We start from the raw sequence: 26,985 nt of genomic DNA, 5'->3' as shown, positions 1-26,985 counted from the left end.
GACGAAAAGGTAAAGATGGTAGTTGCTTTAAATGAACCAAAAAAATCGATCGAAAAATCCGGAAAACGACGCAAACTCAGCGAGGATAAAGTTCCCGTCAAAGCAACTAACATCAGTGACCATTCGACCCTTTCGGACTTTATTACTGAGGCTTCAAAAGAGAGTTTTTTACTGTAATGTACATCTCCACCGATTTTCTCGGTGAAAACCCTGAACAGTGGGATTTAAATCAAGATTATCTGAGAGGTAAGTAAATATAACAAATCATCAAGATCAAAGTTATTTTTTGATGATGTATCATGTTCATGAAAATGTATTCACTGTTACCAACCGAAAGAGAGTGATATATTTTCATAAACATTGTTTCGATTTTGTTGAACAAAAAGAGTGCTTTAAAATGATTGAAATTGACGGTGGTTCTTTTCTACTTAACAGCGCAGCAGCGAATTCAAGCTCTTGGGGTTGTGAATGATGTCGCGGAAAGGGCCGTAAAGCTTGTTTCCGACCTCGACAACTCGGTAACCAAGAATCCCGAATACCTACTGCAAGTTGTGGAGGACCACCGAAAAATGAAGCCGACTGATAAGGTTTGAATAAATTGTGCGCCAAAGCAACTGCACCCTTGTGAAAAATCACGCTTGTTTCCAAATGACCCCCGTGAAACATAATTGTTGTACTATACCGGAAACCTGTGTAAAGTTTCATCAAAATCGAAGATTCTTTGTGCATGATATTGGCTTTCCTCCATGCTGAGTGAACTCCCACACAACGTGACTGCCTCGCGCAGGCAGCAGCAGGCGGCAGCTGGCAGTGCTGCTAGAAAAAAAAGAATAATGAGCAGTTCGTTTGGTTAGCAATCAGTAATGGCTAAATAACTTTTTCCACAAGCGTCGGATCGTTTTGCGGTCCTGAAAGAAAAGTTTCCTTGTAAAATTTCCTAGGCAAAAGTTGGGTTGATTTATTTTAAGAGGACAATGGGTGACCTTACCAGATTTTTAATTGAAAAAGTAAGTTTTCCCATAGAAAATCCTATGTAAAATTAAAACCGCTGGCGCTAAAATATAGTTCCAACGACCGACCTGAAATTTTACCCAGTTATTCTAGGACCCTGAAGGCCCCTGGAAATCATACTGGAACTGGAATTTGAATTTTGTCCCACTATACCCACCGCAGAGGAGCGTTCGACTAGCTCGTTGAGCTTACTTAGCATATCACAACACAACATCATGCTAATACCGCACCACCATCACCCAAAGCGAAGTCGTTGAGGTGCTCCATAGTGATAGGCTGCCAAAGCACCCATGGTTCAGTACACCTACTATGATCTCGTTGATTACGATGAGGAACAATAGCGGTGATAGCATGCATCCTTGCCTCACACATGCGCCTGCCCGGATAGGGTCAGACAAGGTTCCGTTATGCAGGACTCTCTGCCTCGTACAGCGCTTTGATGAGGCTGACGATTTTATCTGGAACTCGTGTTTGAATCGGTCGAAAGCTTTTTCGTAGTCAATGAATACCACATAGAGGGACTCTTGGAATTCGTTGACCTTCTCCAGGATGATGCGAAGAGCGACAATATGGTCCACACAAGATCTGCTGGCACGGAATCCTGCCTGCTGCAGCCAGAGAATCGCGTTGATTAATCTTTTGCTGTATTCGATCCAGGATAACTTTGCACAGAACACAGAACAACAAACAGTAACATGATGCCTCGCCAGTTGTCGCACACAGTCAGATCCCTCTTCTTCGAGATCCTCACCTGTTGATGAAAAATTTGGGTGGATAGCATTGGGTCAGCTTTGAGCTTCCCTGCTGATGTGCGATCGACCCCGGGAGCCATGTAGGATTTCATACTTTGGATTACTGCTTCAATCTCCTGCAGCGATGGGGCCTCGGAGCTGACGCGAGTGATCCCATGAGAGAGATGTTGATGGCTGATTGAACGTCGAAACTTTTCGTTTCAGCTGGTCAATAGGGTTGGTCCAGTCGCGTCTTTCGGATTCGTCGTTGCTGTGAGATATCGTAGAGGAGGCGAATATCGCCAGTTGTTGCGGCTTACTCCCTTTTGTCAGCCCACGGTCGCTTGTATCGTCTGCAAGAGTGTTTGACTTTCTTCTCTAGAGCCGAATACCGTTGATAGGCTTGACTCCTCTAGTTCCCACCCGCTCTATCGCGGATTTTGCTTTTATACGCTCTTCAATCTTCCGCCAGATGTCATCAGTGTTCCACCCTTTTCGCTGAATACTCAGCTCGCTCAGATTGTTCTCACTTGTCTCGATAAAGGCATTCTTGATGGTCGTCCACTGTTCTTCTACGCTGCCACCTTCCGGAACATCCACTGCTCGTGGCTCAAGTTCATCAATGAATGTTCATTTCACATCTTGATCTTCTAGTCGGTGTGTGATCTCACTGATTAGAAGATGATGGCCAGACGCATTATTGTTCGTAAAAAATGACTAAGATTTTGAGCCTACTCAAGAGCTTCGAGGTTTGTTCGAATACAGTGGTAGTTGTGATAATAGAATCAATTGGGGTTGCAGTTGTGATACTAGAATAAAATTGTAATTGTGAATTATTTGTAGTTGTGACCTGAATAAAGACTCTGGAATCAGTGGATGGATCTGTAGAAAACTTGGAATATTCGTACTACATGCATGAAAATTTAAAATTATTTCTATTGCCTCAACTTCAGAAGTTAAAAAATAGTGCCCCCCAGTTTCGATGGTAAAACTCTAAAATACCAAGAATTTTAAAAGTTCTGGTTTCTTGGAAAATTTAGAAAGTCTTAGATTCTGCTAAACATTTTATTTTATGTAAACTGAAACATAGAACACATTTAAAGATCCATGGACAACAATTCAAAATTCTGTCCCGATCTAAGAAAAGCATCCTAAAGTTGGGAGTACGTTCACGATCTGGATGTTTTCATAACTCTAGGTAGACATAACATTTTTAGTAATTTCAGGATTTTAAAAACTATCCCATTTGAAAAGTTGCTCTGAATTCCTTTCACAATTTAAGGCTGAAGAGCTGTCAAAGTGGGTTGAGTAAAGGTTGAACACCAAAAAAATTCAGACACATTAAAAACACTGCCATTTAGGTATTTTTTGAGTAATTTTTTTTTTTCATAAATTCACTGAATCAAGCTAAGAGTGTACCCGAGCAAAGTCGGTTAACAAAATGAAAGCAAATCGATATTAAAGTTTGCAGTTCCTTTCATAATGAAAGCTCATTTTGATTTCAATTGTCGCGATATAAGTCTGATATCATATTGTGCTTTCATTGTGCAGTCAAAACTTGACTTGAAGTTTTGCTGTAAACGTCTTGTTTAAAATTTAATTTAAGTTCATCTGTCGTTGAACTAACGATTATTGTTTATTTGTTTTTAGGTCATTCATGACTTGGCTGGGTTGAGATTTGAGCTCAACTCTTTCTGCGTGAGAAGCATGGATACTATCCATTTACGCCACGCCCGTATTCAGTTAAACATTATGAATGCAAAATCAGTATTCAAATTGATTTCATTGAAAGCAAGATTAGTTTTCCGTTTGATTCAACAGTGTAAAGTTTGCTCTCATTTTTGCTGTGTCAACCAAAATGAGATCAACTGGAGTATTCAAAATAAGTTACATCGTAACAACAAATTTTGATCTCCAGCTTTGCTCGGGTTTAGAATCACAGTAGGCATTGGTTGTCAGGAAAAGTTTATTTGTTTACATTACGGCTTCACCGAAGTAAGCATGTTGTTATTCGATCCTGCACACGGGAACAAATCCAATCTCCGAAATGAGAAAAATTGCTCATGATTTCTTGAGTATAGCGTATTTTCATGTTATGAAAATACACTGTTTGTTCTCAACCAGTTTCCAAATCTTTTTTATAGATTCGCGTCGAACCCGCCATTCTGGTACTACAAATGAGTGCTATACAAATGTAGTAGTACTGGAAATAAGTAGAATTAAAATTAATTACGTTAGTAGTAGTAGCAAATTAGGTTAAGAGTCAATTGAATTATTTGTAATAAATTATTCCAAAACGAGCCATCCAAAAAACCAGACCTAAAGTGTATCCCAAGTTAATAGTTTAATAAATCCAAATCCAAGGTTGCAAAGTGTTTCCTTTCAAAAGAAGAAGTGACTCCTAGTGGCGGTTAGTCGCAAACCTAAAAGTTCGGTGCAATAATCAACTGGAGTGTTAGCCGATGCTCACACCCCCACTTAGCATAGTTACAGTGCACATTTGATTTTCCCGCTGGTTAAATTTTTAACGGAAATCACGAACCTGCCCCAACATACACCATGAATAATATTCATTCATGAGCTATTTTTACGTAACGCATCCAAGATTCCCGAAATCATGAATTATCCGAGTTGAAATCATGAACTAAACTTATGAATTTAACTTTTAGCTTTTAAACCAAAACATCTAAAAAATAAATGGCATCGAACCTTAAACCCATACTTTGACCAATAGACTATCAGTACTTGTAAAAAATGGAAGGCAAAAGGCGTATAAGATATACCTTTGTAGTGCGGTGAACACGGTTTGCCAGGCGACGCTTGTAGGCCATCTTAATACCGCTGCGTTATGAAACCATGAATTTCCACCACGAAATAATGAATCATTGTTATGATTTCATGGGATGATAAGATTTTTTTGATTTCATGATTTGTTTATTCATGAAAATGGAATTGGATTTGTTCCCGTGCACGCATAAAACGAAAATCCCGGTCTTAAACGCTCGAGAGTTAGCAAAATTTTTGAATTTGTCGAAATCCACGGTGACGTTCTGAAACGGAAAGTCTTACCGTCGCCCGGAAACCCAGAAGTGGCAGACTCTCAAAGCCAGCGGATCTTAAAACACATGTGGAAGTGGTGGATCTTTTCAAGCGGAACGTTTCGATACTTCTGGGACCATTAACCAGCAAATTTACCAGAAGAAGTGCCTACAGAAGAGACTACAGCGTTTTCTGAAGCAGCTTGAAGTGGATTGCCTATTCTGGCCGGACTTGGCAAGATGCCACTACTCAGTGTAGTAGATAGAGTTAGAGTTGAATAAATAATGAGTAGAATCGAGTGAGCGTGAAGCGTGATAGTCCGTATGTAAACGGAATCTCATTGGTTAGAGAATTTTGATAGGTTAGCAGGTATAAATATGAAGTACCTAAGCTCGTTGAAGTCAACGCAGTTCAGGCCCTCTTGGACAGAATGAAGCTGGAGTACTTCTCCCACGACATCGAGGCCACCAAGCCGCTGAAAGTGGTGCTGCGCGGGCTCCACGACATGGACACCACCACCTTAATGGACGAGATTAAGGCGAACGGCCTCAAGCCGGTCGAAGTTCACAAGATGACCCGCAGCAAGGCCATCAAGTATCGTGACCAGCTCTACCTGGTCCATCTGGAGAAGAACTCCACAACCGTGAAGGATCTCCAGACGACACGCACACTGTTCCACATCGTAGTGAAGTGGGAGCGGTATAAACCCACCCACCGTGGCGTCACTCAGTGCTCGAACTGCCTATTGTTCGGGCACGGCACCAGGAATTGCCGCATGGCCAGCCGCTGCATCAAATGCGGCAAAAACCACAAGATCGACAACTGCGACAGCATCGAGGAAGCCACTCCCACATGCGCCAACTGCGGTGCCGCCCACAAGGCCACGAGTAAGGCCTGTCCGAAGCGGGCCGAATACGCTGAGATCCGGAAGAAGGCCTCGTCCAACAGCCAGCCCGGTCGCAAGAAGGTTCCAGAAAACAACGCGCAGAACTTTCCTCCGTTATCACCGGTCCAATCACGGCCAATTCCAGTGTTGCCGCCGCTCCCGCTCAACCAACAGTTGGCTGCCGCTGCAGTACCCGGTCAAGCCTCCGGGCCATCGACGGATCCCCCTGCTCCGGGATTGGCCGGTACAACCGGTGAAGCTACAGACGATTCTCCGCTGTCAACGGATGAGATCGTCACACTGTTGGCCCAGGCCATCATCATCAAGCGCACCTGCGCAACAAGAACACAACAGCTCCAAGCTATCATCTCCTTCGTCGCTAATTATGGACCGTGAACCCATAAAGATCGCCAACTGGAACGCTCGCTCCGTAGGGGCGAAAAACATTGAGCTTGCAGACTTCCTCCGCAAGCACGACATCGACGTGGGCCTTCTCACCGAGACCCACCTCAAGACCGGTGACAGCTTCTGGCTGCCCGACCACAGCATTGTCCGGCTTGATCGCACCAGCTCCAGGGGGGCGGTGTCGCGGTCATCATCAAGAAAGGCATCAAGTACTGCACCCTACCCCACTACCGCACTTCCATCATCGAGGCCGTCGGCGTTGAGGTGGAAACATCGACCGGAAACGTCCGTGTCATCGTTGTCTACTGCCCCCGGCAATGTACCGTTAGCAATGGTACAGCACAGCAGTTCAAGAACGACCTTGCCATCATAACCCGCACCAATGCCCGCTTCGTAATCGGAGGGGACCTGAACGCCCGGCACGAGGCCTGGCGGAACTACCAGCAGAACCAGAACGGCCGCCTGCTATTCGACCATTCCCAGCATGGTCTCTATTCCGTCTGGTTTCCGGACGAACCAACCTTCACATCACCGACGGGCAACCCATCGACGCTGGACCTGTTCTTGGCAAACACCAGATTAGCCAAGCCGGTTGCCGTCAACGACCTGAGTTCGGACCACCAACCGGTGCTGACCGAGCTGGGCTACAACGTGGCCCCTGCACCGTGCCAGCGGAAGGACTACCATCGAGTCAACTGGGTCCAGTTTCGACGCGTGGTCGACCGCCACATCGACGACAACCCACCGCTCGACACAGTGGATGACATCGACCGGGCCCTGGAGGGTCTCCATCAAGCCATATCCGTGGCTGACGAAGAGTGCGTTCGACGAGTTCCTGTGAGGGGTAAGTTTCAAGCAATTGATTCCCACACCAAACTCTTGATTCGGCTCAGAAATGTTCGTAGACGCCAGTTTCAGCGTAAATACGAAATGGTCGATCTGAATCGGCAGATCGCTTCCAGAATGGTCTCAATCCGGAACGAGAGTTTCGGGCGGCTCTTTCAGAACCTGGACGACCGTTCCAGACCATTCTGGAAGGTTGCCAAGGTGCTGAAGTCTCACCCCAAGCCCATTCCACCACTTAGAGTCAATGACGAACGGCTTATCACCAACGAAGAGAAGGCCAATGCAATTGGGGAGCACATTGCCCAGTCGCATTTGCTTGGCTCTACAATCCCAAGTCCACTCGAGAACCAGGTTGTGCAGTGCGTCCAGACGTTAGATGCGTCCCCTTGTGCCGTCCCTCCAGAAGAACGGATTACAGAGGAACAAATTTGCTCAGCGCTGAAACACAGTACGAACATGAAGGCTCCCGGGTTTGACGGAATATTCAACCTAGAGTTGAAAAATCTCAGCGCGAGGGTGCACTCGCTGCTGCCTGCCATCCTCAACAGATGCTTGGAGCTGCACTACTTTCCAAGCATCTGGAAGGTGGCAAAAATCATCCCGATCCGCAAACCTGGGAAAGACCCTTCACTACCGTCAAGCTACAGACCGATTAGCCTGCTCTCAGCGCTGAGCAAGCTGTTCGAAAAATTGATCCTCAGCCGACTAAACAAGTTTGTGGAGGAACATGACATTCTTCTTCCGGAACAGTTCGGGTTCCGTAAGGGGCATTCCACCAATCATCAGCTAGTGCGGGTGATGAATAACATCCGGAGTAACAAAGCTGTATCCAAGTCCACAGCCATGGCCTTGTTAGACGTCGAAAAGGCGTTTGACAATGTCTGGCACGACGGACTTATATACAAGCTTTGTAACTCCAACTTTCCACCATACCTTGTGAAAATCACCCGTAACTATCTCCAGCAAAGGTCGTTCAGGGTGTCGTTAAATAGTTCCCTTTCGGGACAATTTCCGATCCCAGCAGGTGTTCCGCAAGGGAGTCTGCTGGGACCACTGCTTTACAGCATCTACACGTCGGACATCCCTCCTCTAGGAGACGGTTGCGTGTTCTTTCTGTTTGCAGATGACACCGCGATAGCCGTCAAGGGTAGGATGCCTCGTGAAATTACGAACAAGCTCCAACGATGCCTTGACACCTTTACTGATTATGCCACCACGTGGAAAATCAAAATCAACGCCTCGAAAACCCAAGCGATCATGTTCCTTCACAGACAATCATTAAAACTTAAACCGTCTCCCTCCTGTACCGTAATAATGGATGGTACAAGGGTCGAGTGGTCCACTGATGTTACTTATCTCGGGATGTTGTTCGATGAGAAGCTCCTGTTCCGCTCGCACATAGAGAAAACCCTAGTTAAGTGCTCCGCCTTGGTTAGGTGTTTGTATCCGCTCATTTGCCGCAGATCCCGCCTCTCAAGGCAAAACAAACTGGCTGTTTACAAACAGATCATAGCCCCCGCGATCTTCTATGCCGCCCCGGTGTGGGAATCGTGCGCTCAGACCCACAGGAACAAAATCCAGGTTGCACAGAATAGAGTGTTGAGGATGATCCTAGATCGTCCATTCGACACAAGAATAGCAGACCTCCATCAAGAGGCAGAAATTCCCAAAGTAGATTCCAAAATTGATGATATGACAACTAAATTTATTCAAAAATGCAATCTTTCTGAACATGCTTTAATAAGCAATTTGTACATAGTAGGTTAAGTGTATATAGTAGAGTAGGTTAGTTTTAAGCTGTAAATAGTAGTATTAAGTAGTTTCTCTTCAAATTCTAAAAACAAAACAAACCAATCCCACCAAGGTGGTCGACCGTGTACTAAGTCTAGGACTAATTCTGTAAAACAAATTTTGAATTTTGCCCATACCTAAAGATGAAGAAAGCAATTAAATCACTTAGTAAAAATTTATATGGTAATCGTCCAAGTTAAACTAAAATAAAGATCATTTAAACTAAAACTAACTCGTTGATGTTATTCTTGTAACGAATTTTGGAGGTGACGGACCACCACCAGCAGCAGGAACAGCAGCAACAGAAACAGCAGCAAAAGAAATTTTGGAGGTGACGGACCACCACCAGCAGCAGAAACAGCAGCAACAGAAACAGCAGCAACAGCAGCAGCAGCAAAAACAGCAGCAAAAGAAACAGCAGCAGCAGCAGCATATACAAATGACCCGTGGGAGCTGCATCGCTAATTCGTGTAGCCGTGACCAAGGCTGGAAACCTCGGTCCGGTCACGACACTCAGATCCCACCAAACAGTAGTACAGCGAAAATGGCGTCACAGTGGTTTCCAAGGAGATTATTCCGGTCAATACTCCGTAACTAAGGCCAATTGAGAAATACTGGACAATTGAGTAGCACATACTGAAGAAAAAGGGTGGAACTGCAATTGACCTGAATTTGCAGTCAAACAAGTGGGAACAGCGCTGATGATGATGTCCTGGGTCTTTGCCGCGTTGATACGGATCTTCCAGTTGTTGAAATATTCAGACAGGTCGTTCAGGCCTCTCTGAAGTTTGGCAGTCAGAGCTCCGATGACCCAACCCTTGTAGACGTGAATTGGCACCGATGTTGAAAGCATCCGATGTGATGCCATTCAGAGAGAATCGGAACGTTCTGTCCGATAGATAATTATATATTATCTTCACTAGGAAGATTGGAAGACCGTATTGCTGCAATTTGAACACCAGGCCATCATGCCAGACATTGTCGAACGCTTTTTAAACGTCCAACAACGCCATGGCAGATGTTTTCGAAACAGACTTGTTCCGTCTGAGAATGTTTGTATCACGAGTCAGCTTGTGGACGGTCGAACGACCTTTCCGAAAACCAAACTGTTTCTCGAGTAACAAGTTATTTTCTTCGGTACATACTAGGAGCCGGTGATGGACTGCTCTTTCAAACAGTTTTGATAACCCTGAGAGAAGGCTGATTGATCGATAACTTGAAGGAGAGGACGGATCCTTCCCAGGTTTCCGGATGGGCATGACTTTAGCTGACTTCCAACACGAGGGGATGTAGTCAAGTCGGAGACACAGATTAAAAATCAGTGCCAGATGGTTGTAGAATGTGGAACTCAAGTGTTTGAGTTCCAAATTCAGGATGTTGTCGAAACCTAGGGCCTTCATGTTTTTAGATGATTTGATATAGGCCAACAGGTCGTCAGCCCGTAATCTCGGATTCCTCGGGAAAAATATTAGGAATCTGATGGAAGTTGATTGCGTTTTCAGCAACCTGAGTTTCGTGAGGGCTGACGATGTTTTGTCCGAGATTATGGGAGCTGATGAAGTGTTGACCTATCGCGGCAGCCTTCTCTTAAGAAGTTATCAGCTGAACCACTGGCTTGCCGGGACTTTCCAGTGGGGTCAGGGGTGGAATGGGTCTCGCTTATTTTTAAGGATTTTGGTTAGTTTCCAAAAGGGTTTTGCACAATCTGGGAGAGAGTGGATCCTGTTAGCAAAGTTCTGATTTCTGAGATTCACCAAGCCAGGATGATGGTTTTTGTTAGGTGATTACAGTGGGTCTTCAAGACAGGCAAGCCATAACGCTGGTATTGCCTCCGAATGGAGTTACGGAGTCGAATGAGATTTTTGGTAATTCTATCAAGGTTCAGAGCATTGCTCACCTGTCTGGATACTGGCACGTGTTGTTCCTCCAAATAGTCCGGACGCATGATATATATGTATGATAATATTAATTAGAAATCATAAATAGAAGTACAGTTCATTTTTTTAGAGCCTAGTCCTGATGTCTGTGAGAGGAAATATACAAAAGACTATGTGAATTTTAGGATCCAATTGAAATTTCAATATGGTTGAAGGTTCACTCTGGGCGAAAATTGGGACACGTAAATATGATCCATAATTCACCCAACACATTTAGCAAACAAAGTCATGGAAATGCTTGTTTTGATTAAAAATATACGTTAGACGATTGAAAGTGAACTGTATTTAATGAAATGAACATACATTGACATAAGTGTCCTTAACTTATTAATAACTTTCCCTCTAAACAAACTTCAACTGCCCTAGTAATCTATCAAAATATCGAACGCTCAGCTCAAGGCCAATTGTTTTTAAATATGTTTATCAATGTACAAAACAAAATAAGTGGTGGCGATGAACTAGTCCAGAAGTGGCTAATACTTACCCTAATAAAGCATTAACAAAACAAATCGAAATGCCTGGGTTTGTTTTGGAGCGCTGAATTGAGAGGCTGGCTGTCTGTAATAACAGCCGTTCGAGCTATGCAACCGGCACTCCTCGGTTTGATAACACTGTGTAGCCCTCAAATTATTCGCCCAGAGTCTCTCTAAAATGGATTTAGGTGGAACTAATTTCCTTTTGGATGTGATATTTGCGAAGGAGTATCGATTCAAGCCGGTTTCTAAAATAACAAAATCTGGAATCTATTTCCTCTTTTGGTGTAAATCCTACGAGTTACTTTCTCTAAAACTCAAGTTTTTATAATAAATAATAGTTAATTAATTAGTGTCATTACTAATTGTCCCCTCAATCCCGTCACCACTTAGATCGATAGTGTCAGCCTCTTCGTCCTAGTTATACCCCGCATTGAAGTATACCGTCTGCTTTTCCTCCTGTTCCTGGGCATGCTGTTTTGCCAGATACATCACCGCCGCGGCCAGCGCAGCATGATTTACAAAGCTGGTGAAAATCGTCGCAAACTTCAACACCGGCAGCATCATCGGTAGCACCCCAGCCAACAGCATCGTAGGCAACAGCACGGTGGGCACTCCCAGCCGTAGCAAATGCTTCATCACCTTTCGTGTGCCTTTGTTCTTGTTGCGATCGCGATCCTTCTTCTCATCCCGACCGCGACCTTCCTCACTGGCTGTGGTGAATTCATTTTTGATTGAAAATTCCAGCGTGTCACTATTGGTGGGCGTTAGTTGAAGCCCGAATCCTGGCAGGAATTTGATGTCCACCTGACGTTCATTGAACAGCAGAGTGAGACCTTGATTGATTCGGCGATCGACCTCCGTCGAGTTGAGCTGCAGCAGACGGTCTTCGAACAATTTATTGTCCGGTCGCTTATACGAGGGAAGCAAAATCTGCTGCACGTCGTAAGTCAAATTCCCACTGGTTGCAAACTGATAATTCAGCGATTCCATATTTTGCAACAGGTACAGCTTGCTGCAATCCAAGATGGACACTTTGGCCATGCAATTAAGCGCCCTCAAGGGAAGTGATTTCTCATAAGACATTGCCGGCACCGGGGTATTCTCCGGAGCCGGAAGAGTGGTAGTCGCTTCAAGATCATTCTCGCTTATCGTAGTTGATTCCAGTTGTTTCTTGAAGCTTTGATGATGATGATCGTGCCCTCGATCGCGTCCATTATGATGCTGATGGAACAGGAACCGACTGCTCGAGCCACTTATTTTACTGTGGAACGTCTTCCGAAGCTCACTGCAAGAGGGTGCCACTATCAGCAGAAGGGACAAAGCTATTCGAGCTAGTTTCATGTTTAGATTCGAGCACTTTTGATCTCCGTCCTTCGGTATGCACAAGTTCTCACACTAATTTTCCGTGATTGCAACTGCAAGTCACTTTTCTTCGAAATCAAGGCGGAATGGAAGCTCTTGCTTTCATCAGCGCTAATTTAAGACTGACTGGCTTCGGTACTGAGCCAGTGGCTGCAAGCGGAGATTCCGGTCCCGTGAGACCGTTGATCGAGGCATGGACAGTGATTTGCACTGCACTCGGTTGACTGCTGCTGCTTTTGTTGAGGCTGGTTTGAACGGGCCCGGTTTCCGAGACAAGTGTTCTACTAAATGAGGGAAAAAGTGGGAAACCAAAAGACATGCAGTTTTTCCTTCTATATTTATTTTATGCGGTTGGATATGTTTCTATTTTCCACTACGGGTAGGATTTTCTCTTCTTTGCGGTCCGTAGAAATGAAGATCGATAAAATGGAAAGTTAAAATTGGATCAAGCAGGTGAGGGGGACATTCAAATATGATCAGAATGAGTTAGGCTTTCCATTAAAGGAATTACAGATGATTTGAGATTGTTCAAATTCTTACAATTTAATCAATTTTATTATTTTGTTTAAGCATTTTGCCACCAATTTAGTCTTAGTGTTTCGAAAGACTATGATAGACACACTCTTGAGAAACTTTGCTAATAATTTAAAAAAAAAATTGGCTGCCACTGGTTTTAATTTTACATCGGTATTTGTGCCATCACATACCTAGTTCAATTGAAAAATTGTAGGCGAGAACTGAACCTGCGAAAGTCACGAGTCTGTATGGTGATAGATTTTTTACCATCGTGAATTGGTACTGAATGCAGTTGCGTTAGAGCAGTTCCAGGCTAAATAACAAAAAAAAAATGAATTTAATTTTTTATTTTCTCGAATTGTTATTATTGTTTGTTATGGGCAATAATTGTGCTAAAATTCGACCATTTTGAATTTCGCAATTTTTTTTTCAATGAATCACAGTACTGTCACTTCTAATCGAATCGACATCAGTTAAGATCAGGCATGGAGAATCATTTACATTCATTTCGTGCATTGATTTACATTCATTTGCCTCTAACTTTTTTTCAACAGCATTCCACAAAATAATGTATAGAGCTTTTGTAGGTTTTGTTATTAGCTACAACTTTTTATCAACAAGTCAAATCCGTATCTCTTATGCATGACGAAGCAGAGCGAACATAAGCCACTACTGTTTTTCAGTGAATGTATTTTACATTCACTGAAAAATAGTAACAAGTTCTGCCCGCTGTAGTTTGTGATGCATAAGAGATACAGATTTGAGTTATTTCCAAAACTAGAAGTTAATAACAAAACCTACAAAAGCTCTTTACATCATTTTGCGGAATGCTGTTGATGTAAAAAGTTAGAGGCAAATGAATGTAAATGAATGTATGAAATGAATGCAAATGATTTTCCATGCCTGGTTAAGATAAAGATTGTAGGGGAAATTAAAGTGTTTCTAGACAAATGTACACGGTTATTATTTTTTTTTAAATTTTGTTGAAAAAAAAATCCAAAAAGGTGATCAAAGTTTTAAAAAAACAATGAAAGTATTTGTTCAATATTTTTGATTTTTTTTAAAGTATATGAAAAATACAAACTTTTGTTATATTGAAATCTTTGGACAATTAAAAATTGACTAAAATCGTAGAACATCAACTTTTGGTGAAATATTGTAACTTTGTTACGACGCTTTTTTCTGAATTTTCCACCGAAAACAATATTTGAGATCTTTTAAACCATTTTCTTTGAAAAAAAATACAAAACTTATCTTCAAAATTTAACCAAAAGTGTATGCTCTATGATATTTTTTAATTTTTAGCTGACCAAGGTTTTCAGTATTTCGAAAGTTTACATTTTTCATAAGATTTTTTAATTAAAGCTTATGAAAAATGTAAACTTTTTAAATATTAAAATATTGAACGAGGACATTTGATAATCGAAATCAAAAACACTCTTGTTCATTATATTTAATGAAATTGGGTTGTTAGCGGAATGCTTAAATAAAACAGCAAAAAAGGTAATCTTCCATTTAATTCCACTTAATTAATTTTGGTATCCATGACAAACAAAATAATTAATAATTTCAGGCAAAAATCGTTGCAATCCTCAATTGCAACGATTAATTCCCTTTATACTTAGATAAGATTTAGTTTTAGTTTTTAGTATTAAGAATTCAAATGTTATACTGAACTGTTTAAAATACTAAATTGCCAAGGCAGGAACAATGTAAAAACACTTAGATATATATCATAACAATTAAGGCTAATAAGTAACTGTAGTAACTGGAGCACCAAGGTTAAAATGAAATGTAATTTATTTTGAATTTGGAACAAATAAAGAGTTACCCAGATAATCCGGTCATTGTGATAAAACCGAAAGAGTCCAAAAAACCTTACGAAGATACTCGTAAGTTTTTGAAAACTCAGTTGGATCCAAAAACACACAAAATCAGTAATGTTAGGAATGGTAAAGATTATTGTTGAGTGTGCAACAGGAGCAAATGTAAGTGATGTGAAAAACGGTACTAAAAGCAATCTGGGTGAAAACCGAGGTGAAAACTATAGTTTTGTTGTTCCCACTTCGGTGCCAAGATTGAATACAGTGGGCATGAGCGATCAGTATTCTTCCAATGACATCGCTATTAATGATGTAAAAGTAGTGAACATGTTTGAAAATCCACGCTTCACTTATAACAAGTTTAGTGTTGTAATTGAAGTCGATGTCGATACGTATAAATGTTTGTTATGTGCCAAAAAAGTAAATGTAGGGTTTGATCGGTGCTCGATAGTTCCCGCGATTAATGTGTTGAGATGCTTCAATTGTGGAGAATTTGGGCACAAGAGCATGGATTGCAAAAATTGTGAAAGATGCTCTACACGCTAACTTGAAAGTACTCATTAATGAGTAAAAAAAGACCCATTTTGAAGAAAAGTGGCTTAACTCATTAATGATTAAACAATTTTACCCATTAATGAGTATCTGTTACCCATTAATGATTAACAATTACTCATTAATGGGTAACAGATACTCATTAATGGGTAAAAAATTTACTCATTTAATGAGTTAAGCCACTTTTCTTCAAAATGGGTCTTTTTCAACCATTAATGGGTACTTTCAAGTTAGCGTGTAGGTGCGGCCAACAATATAAAATGTCGGAGTGTACGTCAACTGTATTGAAATGCATTAATTGTTTGAAAATGATTAAAGAACGAAAAATGAACTTGGACGTCAACCATGCCGCATTTAGTTCGGAATGTTTGCTCTATAAAAAGGCTTTTTGATCAGAAGAAAAGCAGTTTGCGTTTCAATAAATATCAGCCAAGTTCCAGGAATGTGAATCAATTCGATATTTTGTATTTGAATATTGCGGGGTTGTCAACAAACTACGTAGCATTACGTCAGATTGTTTAGGAAAAACGTCCTATTTTAATTTTATTATCTGAAACTCACATTGTAGAAACTGAAGCTTTTGATCAGTATAGTATTCCGGGATATATTGTGCTACTTGTTTATCACATTCTAGACACACTGGCGGTGTTGCTATTTATGTCAAAGAATCAGTTCAATTCAACTTTCGTACCAACGTTGTTATTGATGGCAACTGGTTCTTGGGCATTACAGTTGCACGTGGCATGAAGATGGGTAATTACGGTGTTTTGAATCATTCTCCCAGCATTTTGTTGAAGTTTTGGAGGTGATTTTAATATTAATTGGGGTGATAACCATAATTCGAATCATTAGGAGCGTTTAGAGCAAACGGTTAATGAATATATGCGTATTTCCAGGCACAACATAACTTGAATTGACCACGTTTATTCAAATTTTGATTCCATTTGTGATTAATGTCTTAGACCATGGTAACGATAATGATAATTTTGTAAAATTGAAGTGCTGGAGGAAATATTCGAAGCAAGCTGTTTCGAATCTTGTTGAGAGGAGCGTGGTCCAAGTTGCACGATAGCGTAAGTGGTACTAACTTCGAACCATCCCCGTAACGTGGGTAGATCACCTTTTCGTGGTACGTTACGGGATGTAAGATCTACCACCGATTCCTAGTCCTGAATACTTCAAACTAAGGGAACAGGATTTTTCAGTAATCCAAGGAACACATCTTAGTCCTTGTTACTTTTTATGCCTTGATGATAGTGACAATACTCGGCTTTGTCTACCGAGGATGATCTTGAAACAAGGAAAAAAATGAGTTAGTTGTCTTCATCTATGTGATTCCTAATCTTCTATTCGTTGTTCCCTAGTTTGAAGTGGTTAAGACTAGGGTTCTGATGCATGGTCATTATCGGTGTCATACCTTAATTTTGTTGCTAAAGAATCCTATTTTGACTGACAAAGAGGCGCGCCTTTGGAGGGTGTTTCAATTCTCCGAAGGGTATAAATAGCGGGACCTTTCAATTAGATCTGATCCGGAGAATCGGATCCTTTCGATAAATGCAAGAGTGGCAACTGTAAAAAAATCGAATACTTCATCATTTCTCAATAGTGATGGAGTAATACGGCATGCACTAAACTAAGGACACAATGGATCAATTTACTCTCTTTTAACACTATAAATCTTTGTTGGAATATCTGTAGTAGAATTTGAATCCAGAACTTTCACATCTTATGAAATATATCTCTTCCCTTCGTTTGCCATTCATTCTGATTTTTCGAATGAATTGCACACAGACATCACTTTTTCAATATGATCGTTGTACAAGAAGCACTCGTGAAAAATACGATCTAGCAGTGAAACAAACCGTGGACATTTTGATTCAATCAGGTTGAGCGTCGTGAGATGACCATCATTCATAGTTGATCAAAAACCATTGGAATGCATTGTTAAGATGGTTGGAAGTACGTAGTACTAGTCTCAACTGATGAAAAGACTCAGTATTTGCAGTTTTTAGAGTCACCGACTGCTATCTTGGCTTCCATAGCTCTCCCTGGCTGTCATTCGTTACGTTGAAAGGTATGCATTACCTTTACCCGTTAGTATGTAATCTAATCCTAAAGCACGGCAAAATAGTTTTTATAAATACATTCATGAGAGAAATCATCCACCATAATCATCATGATCTGCACGGACTATTTTGAAATTTAACTGACAAACATAATATCACGTCCCATTGGGGAACTTCGAAGATGTCAAGAGACATTCATTTGATTTCAGATAACTTCATAGAAATTCGTGCAACCTCGTAAAACTTCAGGGACCATCATAGATCTTCAGGATACTTCGTAGAATGTTAAACAACTTCGTGGACGATGATTACGGAACATCGCATGAATTATTTAAAATTCGTACAAGTACAAACAAGCTGGGCAGAAATTCAGTTGTACCTATCAAAAAATTAAAAGATGTAAGCTATGGAAAAATCTTTGAAGTATTGGGAACTTCCAAGAAGTTGACGAAAAATCCCAGGATTTCGTAGAATATTCTACATATTCAGGGAGCTTTATATAGGCTTTGAGTTCATGGAATTGAGTTTAAGTTCAAGAACCTTCTTGAAAGTACACGAATCTTTGTATAACTGATATTCACGGATTTGTGATGATATCTCTGGATATTATTCAAGACTTTCCAACTTAATCAAGTAATGTTCTGAAGATATGAAAGTGTTCAAAAATTCAAAAGATATCTTGTAGACATCCTTCCCAGCCGGAAATGTGATTAGAGAGTATTTAAAGGATATACAGCTGGTCGGAGATTTAAAGACCTGTGGATATTTTTCAAGACTTCAGGTCAATCAATTATTATTCTTAAGATATTCAACTGTTCGTAAACCTCAAATAACGTCTCTAGATAGTCTCTCAAGATTACTGGTTGGTCTGATATGAGTAAATTCAGGTTGATCAGGAAATCTGAAGATCTTAAACTGGTCAAACATTCAATCGGCTCTCCCAAGATGGCAGATCGGTTAGGAAGTACTTAAAAAATCTCCAGCTGATCGAAGATTTCAATTAAGTCCTCTGGATATTTTTCAAGGCTTCAGGTTGATCAAGTACTATTGTGAAGATATTCTCCCAAAACTGAACGTTGATCAGGAAGTATTCTAAAGATCTCCAGCTAATCGAATATTTCCGTGAAGTCCTATGAATATTCAATTGGATCAAGTTTTATTCTGAAATATCCGATTTTGACTACATTATTCATATTCAACATATTCAGGAAGAAGCATAAAATATGAAATCAAAAACTTTATTTATTAAACAAAAATCTTCATATGTCAGCTAAAAATAAAAAAAAAATCCATCGGAAGTCTGTTTCAGCTTCCGCATGTCTTGAAACAACTTCACATATCATGAAATATCATCAAAATATCTGCATAAAAAAATACCTTAACAGAATTTTAAATGTCTTCAAAATGAAGACATGTTGTTAAATCTGGTGTCCCTTGTATTGAAGAAATCTCCTTTTTTTAATCATTCTTCTAAGGAGATGAAACATAGATTTCAGAACATCGTTTAAAGAAAAAACGATCATACGAATATTAAAACAATATACAATCTTTATTGACTTCCCGGGATCCCGGGATTTTCCGGGATATCAAATAAATATTTCCCGAATCCCGGGATAGTGAAAACCACCGGGAAATGGAAGCTCTATTGTTTAGTAATCCAAAAAATCAACGTGAACGCAATTAGTGACGTCACTAATTGCATGTATCGTACAGGGGTTTTACTCATACAAATTAACCGACTGAGTTACCTCGGTAATCCAGCTCATTGCTCTGCGACGTCTCTCATAAATCAGGGGAAACATGTCAGAAGGGTCTAACTCGAAACATAAACAATGACTTGCAATGACTTACTAAATCATCTGACACAGAAATGTTTGTTCTATGAGCTAGTGTAGTCAGATTCCGTGGGTGTGTGGTCATTCAAGAGAAATCGACGTTCAAAGTCATTGTTTACGTTTCGAGTTATACCCTTCTGACATGTTTCCCCTGAAATGTCACGGGAGGGGTATGTTTTGTTAGTGATACGATCAGCCGGCGTTATTAGCAATCATTGGCCGGCGCCGGTGGTGTAGTGGTGAGCGTGACTGCTTTCTCACCCCAATGGGTCTGGGTTCAATCCCAGCGGGAGGTCGGTGGGATTTTTCTGAGGCATAAAAATCTCTGGTCACGTCTTCCTTCGGAAGGGAAGTAAAGCCGTTGGTCCCGACCCATGTGTGTTGATGAATGGGTGCGATATTCTACGCAGGTGTGGAAGCTGCCTTCCTGCACATTCGATTGCCGTCAATGGATGTCGGTGATTGGCACTAGATTGCGGAACAGAGACCGATGTTAAAATAAAGGAAAGAAGAAGGTAATGTTTATATTGCGCCGTGCTGTGAATTCTGGATTTTTGAGAACTTGTGTGTTCGCACTTATTTCGCACGCGAAACAATTATTTTAAATAAATCAAATAAATGTCATTACATCTGGCATTACTGCGTTTGATTTGTTTGCATTTTCTTGTAATATTGCTCGGATTTTTGCTTACGACTCATAGACGAGTAAAACCTGTGTATTGCTGAAAATGTATGCTGATCTTCAAAGATGTTCAATTGTTTATTTCAGCTGACTGAAGAAATGAATGGTGAAACAATCATTGAAGGTTTATCAGAAAGTGGTACCGACGGTGAAGAGGAGAATTCGGGAGAAGGAGAACTTGACAACGAGGACCTGGAAAGAGAAGAACCGGACGGAAGCGGAGCGGACGGATCACACCCAAGAAAGAGCTAGTCAATGTAAAAAACGCCGCTGTGCTACAGTTGTAATCGACCCCCGTGTAACTGAGCCATAATCTTTAGCGAATCTTACTCTGCACGGTACGGTACGGTACTCAAGCGCAAGTCAGGTGGCGTCGGAGGTCATCATTAGGAATAGCTGGAGGATTTGCTACGTGTCTAACCGTTTTTGTGTCGGGATGTCATTTTTGTCGATGGAAGCGAAGTGCAACGCCCTACCTGGGCAGATAATGAGCCGTCCTATGAGCTTTGAAAAATGTCATCATTATGCAGCACCAGGCACAAAAGCAACGAGTTAAAATTGACAAAGTGGAAAGCAAAGTCCTCCTCAATTGGCAGTCGAAAGATATTCGAATCAGAGCTGGTAAATTTCACAGGTCCTCTCACTATCACGAGACGAAACGACCGATCATTAGCTTTCTTGTCATTTTCCAATGATCAAGCACTAATGAGATTAATTCTCATGCAGTTTTGACATCAACATTTCTAACTGATTTAGACGTTGAAATTAGCATCTTCATTTCAAATAACAGACTGTAGTGGTAATTTTTATACGATAGATGGAGTAGATGAAAGCATAGAGTTGATAGTTCCGTTAGAGTACGGCAGTGTGAAGATTGCATATAGATGTTAGAACAGCGAGCTAGGACAACTTTTATGGAAGGTACAAATCGGTTTTTTCATCTCTCTTTACCAAACTCCCCCTTTGGAGAGGGATGGTGAGGGGTGTCCCCCCCCCCCCGCCACCACTGGCAAAAAGAGATGAAAACCGACCCGCTCATGTACCAACTGTGTGTTTGAAACAGTTCTACCGATTTTTTACCGCACTTCAGTTGTTATTTGAAGGAAGGCATCCAGTCGTAGGTTTGGAAATTGCAACTTTTGTTTACCCCTACCCCTACCCCTGATTTAGACGCTTTGAAAACTTTTAGATTAGTTGTAGATTTTTGTACAAGATTTCATCCGAGTTGGGAATCAGGAAAGTTTATATATAATGCAGTTTTGGCGCCAGCGTTATTATACGGAGCTGAGGTAGCGGTATTAACAAAGAAAAACAGGGTGGCACTAGCAAACTACGAAACAAATATTCTAAGGAACATTTTTAATAGCTGTAAAAAACCAAGTAATATGAAATTTAATGCTAAAAAATTTTTAGCAGGAAAAACAATAAATAGACGAGTTAGGGTAGGCAGAATAAGTTATTTTGGACATATCAGAAGAAGAGAGATGAATCATCCACTGCAATTAGCGTATAGACTCAAATTCAACAATAAAAAAGAGGGTAGACCAAGCCTTACCAAGCGGGCCCCGTTGGAGCACCATATAATCAAACGGTTACAAATCTGGCTAATGTGCTTCGTGAAGCGTATGGAATGCACTTCTCTGATAATTCCAGTTCTTAGAGATTGTGGGCCAACTATATACACTCGAGCCTCGCGCATGACTAAGAACGCCGATTGGATGAATTGCCGCCTCCGTATCTTTTGAAATTCTTTAATTCAATGCCAATATTCACAGCGGTCAAGCTCAACACTGTGCGTAGTCCCAAGTAACATTGAAAGTTTTATGGAGGTTTTAAAGCATGCTACAAGTCTAAATCATGGTCTACAGAACCCTTATAAAACCGAAATTGTTACTTAGGGTGGGTTGTCTGTAGCAAACACCATTAATGATGGATTTGCTGCCGAATTGGCGCTTGCTGTACTCGGATGGCGTCTAGAACAGGCCTTGGCCTTCATGACGCGCCATATTGAGTAATCCAGCGGATTAAGATCGGGGCTGGATGGCGGCCACATATCCTTCGCCCAGAACGGAAGATGTTCCTGCAACCACTTCTGTGTGCGGTTCGAGGTGTGGCACGGAGCCCCATCTTGTTGAAATACAACATTTGGCTTCGGACCGTACTGTTCTTTGATCCACGGAAGAACATACTTTCTTAAAATCCCGATGTAGACCTCCGTGTTGACCTTGTCGCCTTCTGGAATGAACACCGGGTCCATTTTTTGCCATCAGAAGTCACCAATCCAAACACCATAACGCTAGTAGGATGCTTGGTCAGATACACGTTCTTGTGCTCGTCGGCCACGTCTTTTACCGGAATAGAACTAATATACCGGTCGGTTCTGGAATTTGATACGGGATCGACGGTTAACATGCTCTCGTCGGTGAACAGGATTACCGGATTTTTTCGCTTAAGGAAGTTCAAGATTTTCTTGCATCTTTCGACTCGTAGCTCCCGGATGCGGTTGGTAATCATGTGAGTTTTTTTTTCCGTGCCCTCGACTTTGCCCCGCAATCTTCCTTTACGATCTTCCGTGCCGTAAAGTCACTGATCTCGTGTTTGTTCCCCGCACTGGATTCACCCGAATCTTCCTTTTGATAGCAGCGATAACCCTCGGAACCCGTGCTGAACTCGGACGACCTGTGGCCACCTTCGCGGATAGTTGTCCTTTCTTTTCTTCGTCTAAAACACTTTTGACGGTCCACTGGGACACTCTCACGGCGATTGAAATTTCTTTTTGCGACATTTGCGTGTGGGATAAATCACGAATACGCTGCCACTTCGTCATGGTGCAACTGTCAAACTAAGTAAATCATTTTCTTTTATACATAGCCTACTACGGTATGAGCTATAGGTTACGTGAATGCAAAGAAAACCAAGGTATTGTATGCACAGGTGAAACGGGAACCTTATTTGTACGATGGTGCAAACAAACATTATAACGCATACGGTATGTTTTTTTTTAATTCTACGTTCTACTAAGCTGAAAACAATTTCAATTGGATTGAAAAACAAATAGTACGGAGGCAAAAACGGGGAGAGTTCCAATAGAGCAGTGATGGAATTCTCACCAAAATATCATTTTCGCTTGCGATACGTTTTCTCTTGGGAACTTTCCCTCACTAGTTTCACACTCCAATATTTCCTGAGCGTACTTTCTGGGATGAGAGAATGAGATATCGCGAACTTTTTTAACTCGAATCACCAACGTGAGGATACGAAAAATATCAGATCATTTTTTCTCTCTATCTCTTTACACCACATTCGTTCTTGAAAATTGCACTGCACATTTCACAAGGGAAAGATTATAGACAGCAAGCTATCCCGAGTAAATCAATACAATCTCTAAAGACTGATAAGTCTGGTACCTGGCTGTCTACTGGCGCCTGTTGTTTAAAGTAGCCGTTATCAGGATGATGTGAACAGTTTTGTGCAACTGATTGATTGGTGCATTGGTTTCTGGCAAAAAAAAATGAATGAATCAGCACAAGTGTCAACGTGACATTAACGAGGAACGGGGAGGGTAGTGTAAGATTTTGTGACTAGCAATTTTTATATTAAAACCGTTCCTCAGGATAGGGGGTTGCGGAAGGAGGAGCGCCTAATGTATCCTCATTTTCACGAAATACAGTTAATGCATGGATCCTCTCATCACTAGTGTTCGTAATATCGTTCCTGTAGCTCTTATGCAATAATTATATGCAGGGGGATGGTTGGGAATATAGGTGGTGGTGAACTTTTTCACTGTGCTATTACCAGTGCTGTAAATTCTCAAAATCATTTGAACATTTTTGATGAAAATGAGAAAAGTAGCTATTCGCTATCAAAGGGGACCTCCTCCGAATGGGTGATATCAGTTGCTTAGTCATTTGACGAAGGCATGGATCATTCTAATTTGAGAAACGCTATATATCATTCGATTGAGTGTAACCTACACACAAACGGAGCTCTGGTCGACATTCCGGCGAAAAAGCTAAGCCAACCCGACACCAACCTGACTTCTATCAAACCCCAACCCGATGTTGACCCGACATTGACCCGACATAAACCCAAAATTGACCCGACATTAACACGACATTGGGTCGACATTGACCTCAAATTAGCCTTACATTGATCCGACATCGGGTCGACTTGTCTGTTCGGGACCATTTTCCTGGATTTCTTCCATACTCCACTGTCGTATATCAAATGATACTGAGTGACTCAATTGACAGTGACAATGAGCTTCGAATGAGAAAGGGGCTGCCGGCGCCGGTGGTGTAGTGGTAAGCGTGACTGCTTTCTAACACCCCGATGGGTCTGGGTTCAATCCCAGCCGAGGTCGGTGAGATTTTTCTGAGGCATAAAAATCTCTGGTCACGTCTTCCTTCGGAAGGGAAGTAAAGCCGTTGGTCCCGGCCCATGTGTGTTGTTGTGAATGGGTGCGATATCCTACGCAGGTGTGGAAGCTGCCTTCCTGCACATTCGATTGCCGTCAATGGATGGCAATCGATGTCCGTCGGTGATTGGCACTAGATTGCGGAACAGAGACCGACGTTAAATAAAGGAAAAAAGAAGAAGAAGAGAAAGGGGCTCTTCAAATTATGGTCATGTGAGAATTCGTTTACACAGAATTGATTGAATGGTTGTAGTGGTTCATCTTCAATCGAATGATATGAAAATTTACAGCACTGGCTATTACTGTCCTCTCCCATGACTGGGAATCCTGTAAAACAATGTAAAACTAGAAAGGGTCTAGACCCTCCCTATGTAAAACCATAAGGTATGCGGGACTGCTGCACTGCTGAACTTCAGAACGCTTTATTTGCTGACCAAGGATCTGACAAAAACATCTTTTTAGTGTGCAATTTAGGATGATAAAAAATTTAAACAGGTTATTCAATGTCCATTAAAACTGTAAAAAATATAGGCAGAAAAAAAAGAAAACAAAAAATTATTACCAGTTGGCTGGAAATGAACACAAAATTAATCAAAGTACCATGTACCTTGAGCTTTTGATATAGTGACAGATTGAGAACGATCTAAATTTTCCATTCACAAGTATTGCAAGACTTGAAATTAACAGACAATCTCAAAATACTTTCAACTTGCGAAGTGATAGATTCCCAAGTGAATACACCTGCTGAATAAAAATTATCAAGTAAACTATTTTTTTAGGATCGATGTTTAATAGATTTTTTTTTGCAGTTTGAGATCCATGAAAAAAGGTACAGTAGCTTTATGGCACCAGTGACCAGCAAATTTAATATTTTCATTCAAGGTTGTGTGGAAATTCAAGCTACCGGGCGAGCTACTGGGTTACATTGCTGTCCTCTACCTAATGCAGTCGAGTGATCAAATCAGAAAGTTAGCAGATTAGAAATCAATTAATAACTAATTTCCTCAACGTTCAATTAAAAAGTGGTCTTTAGAAAAAAAAATATAGCTGAGAAAATTTCCTATGAGTACACAAGGCTAATTTATTGGTAGATCATTATGGCGAAATTTAAAGACGAGGTGAACAAAATAATCACTTATAAATTTTAGATGGCCATTGCAGAATGAGATCACAACCCAATAAGCTCAAATTTTGGGAGAATTATCTGGACCTGATTGAAAATCGATTGAAATTAGTGAAGCAAAGCCGATATTTTGAACCACCCTAATAAGCATGTTCTCAATGCAGTAAGACTAATCACTAAACATTTCTAAGCGCCAATCTCAGTGGTCTAACTGTACTTCGCACTAAGAGCATAGTTCTTCTTGTCGAAGAGTACAGCCACAAATGATGATTTGGTCAGCAAAGATTAGACTCTTGGTGAATAGTTACAAGTATCTACTATTAGCTGGTTGCATTGAGAACTAAAACTATAAATAAATCCGGAAAATTTTGAGATTAGGGCGTAATTTCTTTTGTAAACACACACTTAATTCGCGGATTTCTCGTGAATTAAAGTTCAATCTAAAAAACTAACAACACAGACAGGTAGAGGAATGATTCATTTGGTATAGTATAGTTCGCTAGATTGTGCTTTGATTCGTGAGAAATCGCTGAATGACGTGTTTGTTTACAAAAGCAATTACGCCCAAATCTCAAAGTTCTCTGGAAATGGTATTTAATGTGAAGGATGCGAAAAATATCGGAGAACGAGAAGAAAACAAACAGACACTCTCGCGTGATCATCGCCTACCTTTACTCGCTGGAAAAAAAAGAACAAAGCTGAGGGGATATTTGGTTGGTTCGAATCACGAGTACGTGTGAAATGATGTGAGATGGAGAGACGAAAGATCTTTCGCGATACGAAATGAAAATTTCTCTCGCTCTACGCTTTCATGAACTTTTTATCATCTCTCGTTCGCGAACTTTTTGTGAGAAGTTCCTTTGGGATTTATCTCTGCAATGAGCTGTGATAGAACTTTTTTTGAAAATGATTTTTCCAACACTGCAATAGAGCGAAGATAGAGAATAATGTTTTGATCGCAGTGTATACGAGCACCATCCATAACCCGTACTGAATTTAAATCAGGGTAACGACGCACACGCTCATTCTGTAAAGAAAATGACCTGCAGCAGTTAAAAAAAAAAAATCGAAATGAACTAGCCAAAGGCTAAAAATCTCCCTAATAAAAATTTCAAAGAAAAGTCAAAGAAAATTTTCCTGTTAAAAGTTTCTTCTATCTCGAAACTGTCAAAAGAAAAAAAAAACGAATTCGCCACGGAAGATAAGCTTTTGCCCTTTACCCCATATCCACGGTTCTTCAACATATCTCTACTGTGCAGGGAAACCTCGTTGAGAACTACAAGGTGGAACAAGTCCCATTCAATAGCGTTTTGTTCACTGTAACAGCGGAAGATTTCATCCTCCTTCACTGAGATAGCTCTTCGCTCAAGTGCTTTCCAGCTGAGGCCTTCAGCGTGTTTTAATTCTACAAATGCTGGATTCACTTATGGTTAAGTAGAAATTATTATAGAATAGGTCACGACATTCATCGAGAAACCGAACAAGAT

General features: G+C 41.0%; 1 protein-coding gene across 1 annotated transcript; it reads right to left on the bottom strand.

Moving 5' to 3' along the window:
• Positions 1 to 11,490: 11,490 nt before the first annotated feature.
• LOC135699214 (uncharacterized) lies at positions 11,491 to 12,605 on the bottom strand. Its single transcript, XM_065219416.1, has one exon. It carries the CDS (start codon positions 12,461 to 12,463, stop codon positions 11,537 to 11,539), a length of 927 nt encoding a protein of 308 aa, XP_065075488.1. The 5' UTR covers positions 12,464 to 12,605; the 3' UTR covers positions 11,491 to 11,536.
• Positions 12,606 to 26,985: the final 14,380 nt, after the last annotated feature.

The sequence above is a fragment of the Ochlerotatus camptorhynchus genome, unplaced genomic scaffold (genome assembly GCF_037179485.1).
Source record: "Ochlerotatus camptorhynchus isolate MF236.1 unplaced genomic scaffold, CSIRO-AGI_Acam_v1.1 ptg000104l, whole genome shotgun sequence".
NCBI classification, from domain to species: Eukaryota; Metazoa; Arthropoda; class Insecta; order Diptera; family Culicidae; genus Ochlerotatus; species Ochlerotatus camptorhynchus.
This window is presented reverse-complemented; position numbering and strand designations above follow the sequence as displayed.

What these genes read in the sequence shown, in the direction of transcription:
- LOC135699214 (XM_065219416.1), bottom strand. Translation starts at nt 12,463, where the DNA reads ATGAAACTAGCTCGAATAGCTTTGTCCCTTCTGCTGATAGTGGCACCC.